This window comes from Herpailurus yagouaroundi, unplaced genomic scaffold (genome assembly GCF_014898765.1).
Source record: "Herpailurus yagouaroundi ecotype Mexico unplaced genomic scaffold, PumYag 164, whole genome shotgun sequence".
Taxonomy (NCBI): domain Eukaryota; kingdom Metazoa; phylum Chordata; class Mammalia; order Carnivora; family Felidae; genus Herpailurus; species Herpailurus yagouaroundi.
Window position 1 is genome coordinate 1,004,191 of NW_024412405.1, and position 12,161 is coordinate 1,016,351.

General features: G+C 58.4%; 1 protein-coding gene across 12 annotated transcripts in view; it reads right to left on the reverse strand.

Moving 5' to 3' along the window:
- The window catches only part of MCF2L (MCF.2 cell line derived transforming sequence like), a 133,103-nt gene that overhangs the window by 80,625 nt on the left and 40,317 nt on the right, over positions 1–12,161 (reverse strand). The window contains exons 1-2 of one of the 12 annotated variants that reach the window (XM_040487030.1): positions 5,000–5,418; positions 4,529–4,862 (exon numbers count right to left, since the gene is read on the reverse strand). The exons of 10 other annotated variants lie outside the window; for them this stretch is intronic. In XM_040487030.1, the coding sequence (XP_040342964.1) occupies positions 4,529–4,673 (145 nt within the window). In that variant the 5' untranslated portion in view covers positions 4,674–4,862; positions 5,000–5,418. Of the gene's footprint in view, positions 1–4,528; positions 5,419–12,161 lie in introns of those variants that run through there. One more of the 12 variants, XM_040487029.1, reaches the window with a different exon arrangement.

Sequence of the window (12,161 nt, forward strand, 5' to 3'; positions counted from 1 at the left end):
CCACTCTTGGTCACAGGAACCGTGGCGTGGGGGCGACTGGGAGGGGAATCCGGATGTGGAGTGAAAATGGAGAGGAAAAGGGCTGAGAACAAAGCAGAAACTCTGCCCTGGGACTGACATCACGCAGGTGGGCTGGGGGCATCTGCCTCTGGTGCAGGAGGGACGGCCCAGTGTGCACACAAAGGAGCTTCTAGGAAGTCTGCAGGGGCTGGTGGGGAGACCCCGCCTCCAAAGCTCCCTTACCACCTGGCTCCCACCTGGCCCCCTCCAGTGGCAGCCCCCTACCTGCCCCCTCCACCTGGCCCCCACCCACCTCCCACCTGCCCCCCTCCAGTGGCAGCCACTCAACTGCCCCACGGCCCCCACCTGCCCCCCACCTGCCCCCTCCAGGGGCAGCCCCTGTTGGAAGCTTCAACCCTCACTCAGCCTCAGTTTCCCTGCGGGGAGGAGCATGTGATTATTGTATAAACAGATCAGCCCAGGGGCCAAGCCCCTCTCTGAGCTGAGCCATGCTGGCCTTCCTGGGGGTCCTCAGGGGGGGCCACCACCGGGCTGTCTGGCTTGGCGCCATCCCCACTGTCACAGAAACAAGACCAACGGAACCAACTGTGGGTCCTGCAGCAAATCCAAGCACCTACACATATCACCCGCTGGTGCCGATGCTCCCGACAGCCCCTAGTCCGAAACACGATGTTGTTTCGGACAACTACTGCCTGGCCATCCTCAGTGGTAAAGCAGGTATTGTTCACAGGAGACACCAAGGCACAGACTTGACCACAAAGCTCTCCATCAGAGGATGAGAACGCGAACCCTGGGCCACACGAAGGGCCTGGTAAACATCTGAACGTCCTGTCTTCATGGAGCTGTGATCCCTCCTCCCAGCCTGGTCACAGTGACACCACAGATCTGTCCTCATAGACAAGATGGGCCAGTAAAGAAACCATGTGATTCACATGCGGCCGGGTTCGTGAGCTTCAGGGGCAAGTGGAGGAGGAGCCCCACTCCAGACAGGATACCTGCTCAGCCCCGGCGCATGGCCAGGGCTCCAGGGGCATTCACTGGGCTCTGCAGCTCCCCGGAGCCGACCATGGAAGCACCTTAAGTGTCACCAAACTGCATTTCAACTATAGCACAGTTGACCTTCCCGTAGGTCACCCTGGGTGTCACTCCGTCGGGGCATAATCAACACCAAGTAGCTGGAGTCTTTTGTTCTGTTTGCATGGAGCGTGTGGACCCCTGCACATGGAGCGCCCCCCAAACAAGGCCCAGCTTGGCTCTGATGGGCCTGGTGCTGGCCACGCTCCCTGCTGTCCAGTTCGGGCCAGCCGTGGAGTTGACCCTCTAGACACAGGGATGTCCCTGGCTTTTGGTAGCAGAGGGCATGACTCAGAGCTGCCTGATGATATCTTTGGATGAAAGGCTCACCTACTCGTAACACCCGTTCCCTGCAGTGTTCTGAGCCCCACGGGTACCTGCTTGAGACACACAGGATGTCCCCCCTTCACCACGGGAGGTGTGGAACCGTCTCCAGGAGGCACGGCTACTACATCACACCACAGCCACCAAAGCCAGGAGCGCTGGGAGCGACCCCAACAGGTGGTGGCTGATGGGATCCAGGGACTCACCCTCAGCGACAGACAGCAGCCAGGAGCACCACTCAGAATAGACGTAATAGCTTTTCATCTCCGCCACGGAGATTCGGGCCGCGCTTCTGTCCCCCATGGCTGTCCCTGTTCCCGGTTCTGCCGCCTTCCCTGCTCACCCGCCAGCCTCTCGCACTGAACTTTGCTCCCTAAAATCTGCGTGAGGGACCAGCTGACTTTTTACTTCCGTTTCACCCATGAACAGAGACAAAACACTGAAGGGTGATTACCTTCCCACAGGCTCACATCTGCTCACCCCACCCTGCGTAAGTACACACGGACCCCGGCCGGCTGGCTCTGGCGGCCCAAGGAGGAAGGAACGTCCGGGCCTGTCTTGGCCTCAGTTCAGGGACAAGGGACAGCTCTGCCGGTGTGACTTCCCTGAGCTTTTTTGTGGAGGCGACAGGAAGGTCAGATGCAAGGAGGGCCCACCTGCTGGCAGAGAGATGTGTGCATGCTGGGAGCGCCACACAGGACAAGATGCCCAGAGCAGCCCCACACCACCACCTTCTTCCACCTGATAAGGTCCGATGCTCCTGACACGGGTGACGATGTTTGGGAACAAACAGAGGCGGAGGCCGTATTTGCTGAAAGGGAGGTGAGGACCACAGAGACAAGGTCGCCCTGACCAGCCTTCTGTTCCCAGCCTGTGGGTCTCTAACAGATCTGGGGTGTGACGCCTGAGTCCCCACCTGGAGATGCTCTCTCAGAATCCAGGGGGGCATGGGCTGCCTCGTGCCACCGTCACAGCCCTGACTACCGCACGGAGCTCCACAGGGACGGGGTAAGGCACCCCTCCCCCTCACTCTGTTCAGGGACCATGGCAGTGGACAGAGTCCACACACCTGGGCCAGCGAGGCAGTCCAAGCCAGCTAGACAGTGGGGCTGTGGGTAAGCAGCTGTGGGTGTCCAGGATCAAGACGCCACAAAGACCCAGATGCGTCAGGTCCCAGAACTGTCCCCAGGCCTGAGCCAAGCTGTCCCCAAGCAGGCTGGTGGAAGACGGGGAGTTGGGGCGAGGCGCCGGAAGCAGTGACTTCAACCAAGTTGCCTGAAGTTTACAATGATGAAAATAATACGAATCGCCAGATTTCTTCAGAGCAAGAAACCTGTCCTTACCAGCCAGTCTGACCACAGCCCGTAAGGAAGCATCTCAGTACAAGTATTTCCTCTGATAAACACACTTTAAACAAAACCACACGCTCTCTCCTCATTTTCGCGGGTGTTGGCTGATCTCACCTGGGTGCTGTGGGGAGTCAGAGAGCACGGCGCTCTGCTTCCTGGAGCTCTGGAAGAGTTGAGAGCCAGGTTTGCAGATCTGGCTCTTCTGAAAGCCGTTACGGGCAAGACCCAGCAGACACTGTAGCCAAGTACCAATGCACACGTCCCCCAGTGCTGGGCGTCCCTTAGAGCTACTTTCAGGGAACTCGGGCTTTTCCTTAGCACCCCCCACTATTCTTTGAACGCCAGGACCCAGGACTCAGCACCTAACTGCCCATCATCCACCTTGGTGCCAGTATGAGCCGGCACACTCAGCCTCTCGTGGGCACTAGGGCTGGTGGAGAAGCCTCTCGGGTCAGCACCCCACCGGGCACCCTGAGCAGACATCGCTGCAGCACTGACCTCACCATCTGGGTCACCTGGCTGATGTGGGGGGGGCAGGCTCAGGCCCCACATCACCCTCCCCCATGGGGCCTCCAGGGGTTGGATGTTAATTTAGTCCTTCAGAGTTGGGGGTTCTCAGAGAGCAGGTCCTCCGAGGCCAGAAAACTCGGGGACCCCTGTGAGCCCACATCCGATGACCTCTAGACAGTGGGCTTGGGAGGGGATCAGGAGGGGCCCAAACATGTGCCAGGCTGGGGCAGGGGTCCACACGGGCCCTCGTGACGACCCCACTCACTCCTCAGAGTCGGCAGCATCCACCAGAAAGTCGAGGACCTGTTATTTTAACCCTGGACATGTGCACGGATGCAGGTGAGCTGGGAGTGACAGCCGAGAAGCAGAGGCCATCAGGCTTTCAGTGTGTGGGCTCCGTCCTTCCCCAAAGAGAAACTGAGGGAGGCTGTCTGGTCACAGCCGAGCCCGCCCTGCGGCCACCAGCCACACCAGGGCTGAGACTATCCCATGGCCACCAGCCACACCAGGGCCAGGCCCTCAGCTCTGCAGTTTTATGCACCAGCTTCTCCCATCCTCTTGGGACACTAATGGGCCAGAGTGAGGCTCCTACTCCCCACCAGGGAGGAGCCGTGGGGCCCCCAAACCAGGGGACATGTTGGGCTAGCTTTGTTACTTCTGGCATCGTTCACCTTAGACATCAAGGGCATCTGATGCCTGACAAGGTGCCCGATGCCGCAGTCAGCTGCTGCCCCAAGGTCAACAGCAAAGCTCAGGCTTCCCGGTCTCTGGGAGAAAGGACAGAAATGAGGGACAGGTTCCCTCCTCCAGCCCCAGCTGTCAGCACGCCAGGCTCTGGTGGAGGTCAGCCTGCATGGACGTTATGTTGAGACCCAGGAGAATTCCCACACCTTCCTCCGAGAGAAGCCCCCTTGGGGAAAGCCTAGGCTCTGGCTGCAGGGGAGGGAGCACTGGAGGCTGCCCGGGATAGATGCCAGGGCAGGATGCCCCTCAGACCGCAAGGGCAGGGCACACAAGGGCACACAAGGGCAGGGCACATGCACGTCCCGCCTGCCACCGCGGCCGAAGCAGAGACTCAGGAGCCCACACTCCTCAAAAGCAGAAGACAGTAAACCAAGTAAAGCCGGACCCACAGTCCGGCTTCAGTGAGACAGCCCGATGCATCATTTCCAACCTCCCAAGTACTTCAAGGGGCACGCGTCCCAGTGACACGTACAGGGAGGTGCCCACCGGCAGAAGGGACCTCGTACCTGCTCCTGCGTTCCGGGTGGTGCCACCCCGTCCCGCCTCAACAGGCTGTGGGCGCCTTGAGGTCCCCCGGCGTCTCCGAGGCAGGAGCCAGAGCCGACGCTGGGGTCCCCCAGGGCCCCCCCGAGAAGCTCCCTTCGCGGCCATCACGTTTTCTCCAGGGACGCGCACGGCAGCGGGGGCTTCGATTCCACAGGGCACAGTTCCCTTGCCCTGCAGTTCTCCTCTGCAGACGGTCCACAGCGGGCGGGCACTGGCAGTGGGGGAGGGCACCCCACCCCGCGCTGCACGCTGAGCTGGGCAGGCGACCTCCAGTGACCTTGGGTTTGCCGAGTCCTAAGGAACAACAGAGCGTCCAACCGGCTCTCAGAGTCCCCGGCCTCCACCTCCAGGCCTTGCTCTGCAATCACTCTGGGCGCGGGCAGCCCAGAACCTCCTGTGCACGGAGGGCCAGCCCCTGCCTGTCCCCTCACCTGGGGGGACACAGCCCAGACACAAGGCCTGCGGTGTCAGAGGAGAGCTCTGCAGAGTGGGGGCCAGGCTGCAGAGCGGTCTATTTGCAGGTCTTGGGCGTTTCCTTCCTCGGAAAGGGGCTTGTGCTGGCCGGGGCTCCCAGAGTCAGGGGTTTGCTTCGCTGCCCAAGTCAGAAACACCTTCCAAGCTCAGGAAATCTCAAGTTCAAACAAACAGCCACAGGCGGGAGGAAGGGAGGGGAAACGGCCCCGGGCCTTCTTGAAATAAACTGGGAGATTCCGCCGTCTGTGACCCCCGCCTGCCGTCCAGCTCGGGAGGCAGGAAATGATAACACCGCTGTGCTTGGCAAGTGACACTTTCCAGCGATGTCGATCGTGCCCCGGACCCCAAGGCTCCGGCCCCTGGTGCCCACGATGATTCTGAGGGGGAGAGACTGCCTGGCTACCTGCTGCCCCCACCTCCGTCCCAGAGCGTGCGCCCATGTGGGCATCACGCTGGACACGCCTCCGACCCTCACACCTAACCCGCCGGGCAGTTCACTCAGTTGCCGTTTATATGTGACACAGGGGAGGGTCCCAGGGCTCCCGTGTGCTTCCTGTACACTCCCGCTTACGGGGGTGTCAGCACATGGGTCTGTCCGAATGGCCACGCTTGACCCCACGAGCCACGGGCACCCCTTCAGCAGTGTAGCCGGTTTGCAGCAAGACAACGTCTGCTTCCTTCTGCCCCTCGGCACCCACCTTCCTCCCAGGGGCGTTCACAGGCTGGGGGGACCCTGCCAAACACCAGGCCTTCCCTGCCAGAGCTGGGGGCTGTGGGGCCGAGGTGATAGTGTGGGTCCCGCACGCCTGCTGGCTCAGCCCCGATGAGGTCCACTTCCGGCTCTTTGGCTAGGAGCAGGCTCACACCTCTGAGCAGGGGAGGCACTGGGAGTGCAAGCAGGTGCTGGCCTCACTCGCCTCTCCTCTGCGCCCACGCCCCCTGCGCTGGCCTGCGTCTGCCGGCACGCAGCAGGTGAAGCCGGCTCCCAGCGCTGTGTCCGTGAGAAGCAACACGGAGAGAATGTCAACGCACTGGCCGCCAAGCCGCCCATCTCTGCGCTTCCACGCGGGCCTCCGAGCAGAGGCCGTCCTGGCGCACAGTCAGGAGGAAACAGATGGCGTGTTTGATGTGGTGCGTCCAGGACGCGAGCCCTCTTCCTGTGACCAGGGACCAGAGCCCTGAGCTCCGTTCAGCACAGGGCACCGCAGGAAGGACATGCGGAGACGTGGCTACGGGACATGTCTCTGTGTCCACGGGAGCTGCCCGCCACTACTGATTAGTAACCGCCACGAGCCCCGTCGTGTGCTGTTCTGAGGCCAGGGCCGAATTTCTCCCCGTGTAAACGCGAAGGTGTGCACAGAAAATCACGAGAACGCGAACTTCGGGGCCGCTCACGGAGCAGCTGGTAACTCAGATGCACGCGTGTGCACGTGCACACAGCCGCGGCGTCGCTGTTCCAGCAAGTGGGCGTGGCTGACCCAGGGTCTCCGACTTTATGGAAATATGTCTTAAAGACGTTACTATTTAAAACCTTTTCCAAAAATCAGTTCTGAGATACGAATCTGCTCACAGTCTCTTGGTCTCTTTGTCTTGAAGGCTCACGGTCTTTGGATTTGGCGGACATCTCAAAACCACACATCGTCCCGGTCATGTCCCTCCCTCAGCTCCCAGTCACAAAACCCAGAACACCCAAGTTCTTCCTCCCAGGCCCCAGGCCCACCCCGGTGTGCTGAGTGCAGGCACCGGCGGGCCTTTGGAGAACTGGGTCTCCGGGGACCCCAAGAGTATATTTTACTCAACATGAGCTCAAGCTACTGTCGAGGAATTCGTATCCATAAATGGCATCCAAGACTTTTGGCAGTAAAAAGTCTTAAATTAATCATGGCGGGGGCGAGGGCAGGGAGTCACTTAGCACAGCTCTTCAACGAGATGCCAGGTACTTGGAAAGTCCTTCCAGGCTGACAGCTGGCTCATTATCACGTGCAGCCACTAGGCGGCCGCCGCTCAGACTCTTTTTCTTCGTAAGAATGACACGGGTGTGCACGTGTGCGTCTGCATTTCCACACGGCCAGCACACGCGGGTGCAAGCTGGCAGGGCCTGTGGGCCAGGTGACACACCTGCCTCTCCTCCTCCCTCCTGGTGCCTGGTGCCCCTGCCTGCCGTGCACAGACGACTTCCCGGAGTCGGGCCAGCACTGGGGCCCACAGGCACCACACGCCCCACAAGCTCGCCTCTTGTGCAGCGCTGGGTCCCAGCCCCACCGCCCGGCACTGCCCTCGGCCGCAGCCGGGCCGCCCCACTGGACGATGATTCCCTGCGGAGTCCCGCTGCCGGTCACGACTAATTGTTCACCGTGTAACAGGGCCTTTCGGCCCTTTTCAATGACACTGTCTTCCCTCAAACAAAGACAGGAAGCTCTGGGACCCTCCGTCAAGATAGCCCGTAAGACACGCCACAGGTCCGACACGCTGCGGTCTCTGAGCACCAGCAGCGAAATCTTCGGTGGAGAGACCCTGGAGCTGCTCGCTCGTAATGAGCTTTTTGAGTAACACGCTTCATTGTCTTAAATAAAGGACGCATCACACCTGACCAATCATGACAAAATCGAGAGATGGTGCCCTAGTCATACGAAATTAGAAACCTACTTACAGAAAACAGGCAACATGGTGACTTAGGTCTTTTCTATGCTGTGTTTGCAACAATTTTAAATAAATATTCTCCTCGCCTTGATTGGGAATATTGTGTGGCACGTGAAAGTTTGCCTGAACCTTCCACGTGAAATTCTGACACTTTCTGCGTCGCCCGAGGGTCTGTGCCTGGAGACTGTCGGCAGCGAAGCATCTGGGGTCTTGCGGCACCAGGGCAGACATGCGGCGTCTCCCAGGCTCGGTCAGCTCACAGCAGACGCTCCCTGCACGTGAATGTGTCCATGCGAATGAGGGACGCTGCCAGCACTAAGGACTGGGTTTCAGAAGAGAAAACAGTATAAAAGGGCTGAAAATCCCTTTGAGACTTGATAAATTCTCAAATGGATAAAATTATAAAACTGATGAACCATGGAGCCCAAACGTGCACGCCTACTCAACAACTTTCCACGTTTTGTTACTATTTAAACATCAAAGGACATGTCCTCCCTTCACAAGGATTCAGAAATCAAAACACTCAGAAAACTGTCTTTGAAGATAAAGTAACCTGACAAAAGTGAAGTCACAACTGGGGCATTTGTCCCCCTGAAGTCTTGCTAAAAACATCACCAATGCGACTTAACGCTAGTTCCTCCTTCTGCAGAGGTAAGAAATCGGTTTTCACGCTTTGGGGCCTGGACTCACTTTTTGCACGCTACAACAAGGGAATAACAAAAAGCCAGAAAATTTGCTCGAAACCCAATTTAGACACGCAAATGCCACTTAATCTGTCAAGTTCAGAAAGCTCCTGAGCCAGCCGCACCCTGGAGAGCCCACACCCGCCGCTCAGACGCTCACTCCCCTTTCTTCTCCCTCCTGTGGGCCTCCTGCCCACAGGCGGCCTGAGCGCTTTTCACGTGGACTTACGTCCCTTGCTGTTCGCGGCAGCCCTGCGAGGCAGGTGTTCTCACGGATCCACTTTATGAGGACACCCAGGCACCACCCGGCCACAGGTGGCAAGGCTGGGTTCCGGTCAGGGACCCCCTCCTCCCCAGCGCTCACCCGCCTCTCTGAGGTGGTGTTAGTGTTATCCCCAAGGCAGGAAACCTCTTCCACACTGTATCCAAAGAGCACCGAGGACTCTGATTCTAGAACGTTTGTGTGTACATCACACAGCTGCAATGAGCTTGTTTACATTTTGAAAGACACAACAGAGGTTTCTTCTTCCAAAGTCACAAGTATAAAATGAATGGATCAGATAAGTTCTTAGCTGACCAGAAATAAAGCTCGAAATTCTATTTATGACCGCACAAACCCAGCGGCAAGGATTCACGATTTGCACTCATGTGGAGATGATAATTCTGGTGAAGAAGTGGGTTTGGGCAGAGAGGAGGGCCTCCCACCATGAGGACACATGAACTTTGGCCACCGGAGCAAGCATGTCCCGCTCTGGACTCTACCTTCTGCTAAGCTGTGAATCTGTGGGCCCCAAACAACTGTCTGAACTACTCTTCTCCAGTGAAAATGTGTTTTTCGGCCACGGTACCCTCTCGACAAGCAGTTGAGGTCAGAAACCCTTCACTGCGATTTCTGAATTGTTACTGGTTGTGACAACAGAAAGGTCTCTCGGGTCATGTCTTGTTACATTTACTAGCCCCTGAGAGTGACGCTGGAGGGAACCCTCTTACTTGGCTGGTGCGGACCACCCACATGAAGGTTCTCTCCCCAGGAGTATGTGCCTGGTGCAGCGTGAAGAATATAGGATCACCCACTTGCGCCCCCAGGAGGCCAGCTGTCCACAGAAGCCACAGCAAACCTGAGACCTAAGCACAGACTGAAGCCACCCCCACCCTGAGTGGCCTCTGTAGGCTGGGCACTGTGGGGGCCCTTCGGGGAGGTTCACAGGAGTCTGGAGCATGGCCATTACTCTGCGGGAGCCCCTGACATAGTCGGGGTCGGAGCCGACCTGTGAAGCAGTCGGCAAACCACATGAACAGCACACAATGAAATGCTGCAAGGGGGCTGCATGGCCCGGAGAGCTGGCTGCTCCCAGGAACTGCTTCCCAGAGGACGGAGGACGGCAGCAGTGTGACCGTCACCTAGAGACGCTGGACACAGGCCAAGAAGGGTGCCCAATGACAGGAAGCAGGTGGAGTGTCTGGACCTGGAACCGCCCCCACAAACACACTTACGTGGAGCCAGCTTCCTGTCTGTCATCTGCTTTGCTTGAACAAAGGGACAACTAGTGGACAAGTGCAGAAGCATGGATATGACTGGTTGGTCCTCTTCTGATGCTCAGAGCATCCTTCAGAATTGCCTCCTGGGTCCCCTTCATGCTTTAAAGGGTACTCGACACCCACCCTTTCAGCCACACTTGTAGTGTCTCCAAACAGCTGACCTTCCTTTCTTGTAACTGTGTCCACTGAACGTGGACACCTCCGAGACGTTTGCAAAGTATTTCGAGCAGGGGAAGCAACTTTAAAGCCCCTGGATCTGAGAGCTGCTGGGGCCACCTCAGGTCTCCAGCTTGCCCCGTCTACAGGCTCTCACCAATCAGCCCAGGGCTGCGCCCATGAGGCGTCCTTGGGATAAACGTTCCTTTTCAGTTGAGATCTGCATTCTGTAATTTCTCATCAATTCCCCGGCTCTCAGCCCCACCGCCCAGAGGCCAAGACAACAGCTCCAGTCCTGCCATAGGGTGGGCGCGCACGCTCGAAGGGCATAGCTGTGTTCCTGCTGGGTCTTCTGCTTTCCAGCGATGGCCAGAGAGAGCACTGCAATCTCCCACCAGGTGGCTGCTGGTTCAGACCACACCATCTGTATTAGTCAGCAAGTGCCACGCTAATGCTGGGTAACAATGCACCCCCGATTCAGTGCCACCCCACTCAGCTCTATGGGGTTGGCTTTGTTCCACGGGCCTCCCTCTGGACCCAGGCTGGAGGGGCAGCAGTTGCCTCAGACACGAAGTCTTAGTCCCTCTGACTTTCATGGACATCGTTTGTGATGAAGTTAGTGTATGTGTGTGGGCGGCCGGCAAGGATGCTTTCCTCCGTGAACTCTCAATTCATTCAGTCACTTCGTTCATGAAGGTCCAGGTACCAATTTATAGTTTCTCAATCACACATTCTCTTTTCGAAACTCAGGGAGGTATTCACAGATATCTAATGCTTGGGTGTCTCCTCCACCTGCCACGGTTCCTGCATCCACACAACACCTGTTTCTGTGGCACGTGGACGAGAGGTCACACAGGACTTGAGTGAGCCACAGACACGACAGAGGAGCCATGGGCAGGAGGCATAGTGGGGACGTGGGCGCAGCTCACAGGAGTGGCCCCAGAGGGGCCCCGAATCAGCTGACGGGCAAGCGGGCCGCACAGGTGTAAGGAGCCCCTGGTTTTCCATCCGCTTCCGTCTCTGGAGTCCACTGAGGGGGTCAGATGCTTCCACCTCCCCACTGAGCTGCACCTGGTCGGGCACAGACTCACTTGGCCGGGGTGGGCCCGGGGACCTGCATTTCTAACACCTGGGCAATGCCTGCTCGGAGACTGCAGCCTGAGAACCCTGTTGGCAGGAAATCAGCAACACCTCAGGCATGCGACTCCAAGAGAAAAGACCTCTGGTTTCATCTCCAGGGCTTCTCTTTCGAATCCCTAAGACCCACTCCTGAATCCCTGCTGCGGGAGCCCAGGAACTTCCTGCGGATGCCCTTTGTCAACGGTTGACAACAGTCACACCCACCCACCACAAATCTGCACTACGTTCCATCGCATTTCACACGTCCTCCGACATCCATCTAACCTGCCTCCATGGTGTTCTTCCCAAAATGCCTCAACACACCTTAAAAGTGGATCTGAAGAAACAACTCCTGAGGCTTCATGACCGAGGCAGACGCCTGCAGGCATGGGGGGGGGGGCATAACCATGCTGGACAGACCTCAGTGCTGCAGGGACGCTCCGGCCACCGTGTCGAAAGCCCCTACATACAGCATTCTGTGCAGGGATGCGCCCACCCTGCACCCAGCTGGGTCTCCCTGGAAGGAGTCTTTCCTCCAACAGGGGCATGGGGGGGGGGGGTGGCGCGTCAGGCCACTCTGCTCCAAGGACATCCCGGGAAACTTCTCCCGGCCCGCTGCCCCACTAAGCCCCGTCACAGCCACACACTACCTTCCCAAGGAGGGTCGGTGGCCCGGAGGACATAAGTGATGGCAGGTGGGCCACACTGGCTCGTCCTTTCCTCTCATGGCCACATCCGACTCAGTCAGCCCCACTTTCAGACATGTGCAAGACCCCACTGCCCACGCTGAGCGCCACCCAGGCCCCAGTGGCCATCCACCCTCTCCTGGACCAGTAGTGGCCCCCAGTCACACAGTAAGTCCACGTTCCCCACAAGCCTCTGGATGAGCCCTGCTCGTGTGTCTCAGAGGCTCTGATTTCCCAGAGTCTGAGCCGGGGTTGGAGCCGTGGGCCGGCTTTACACGGGGCTGAACAGTGGGCCC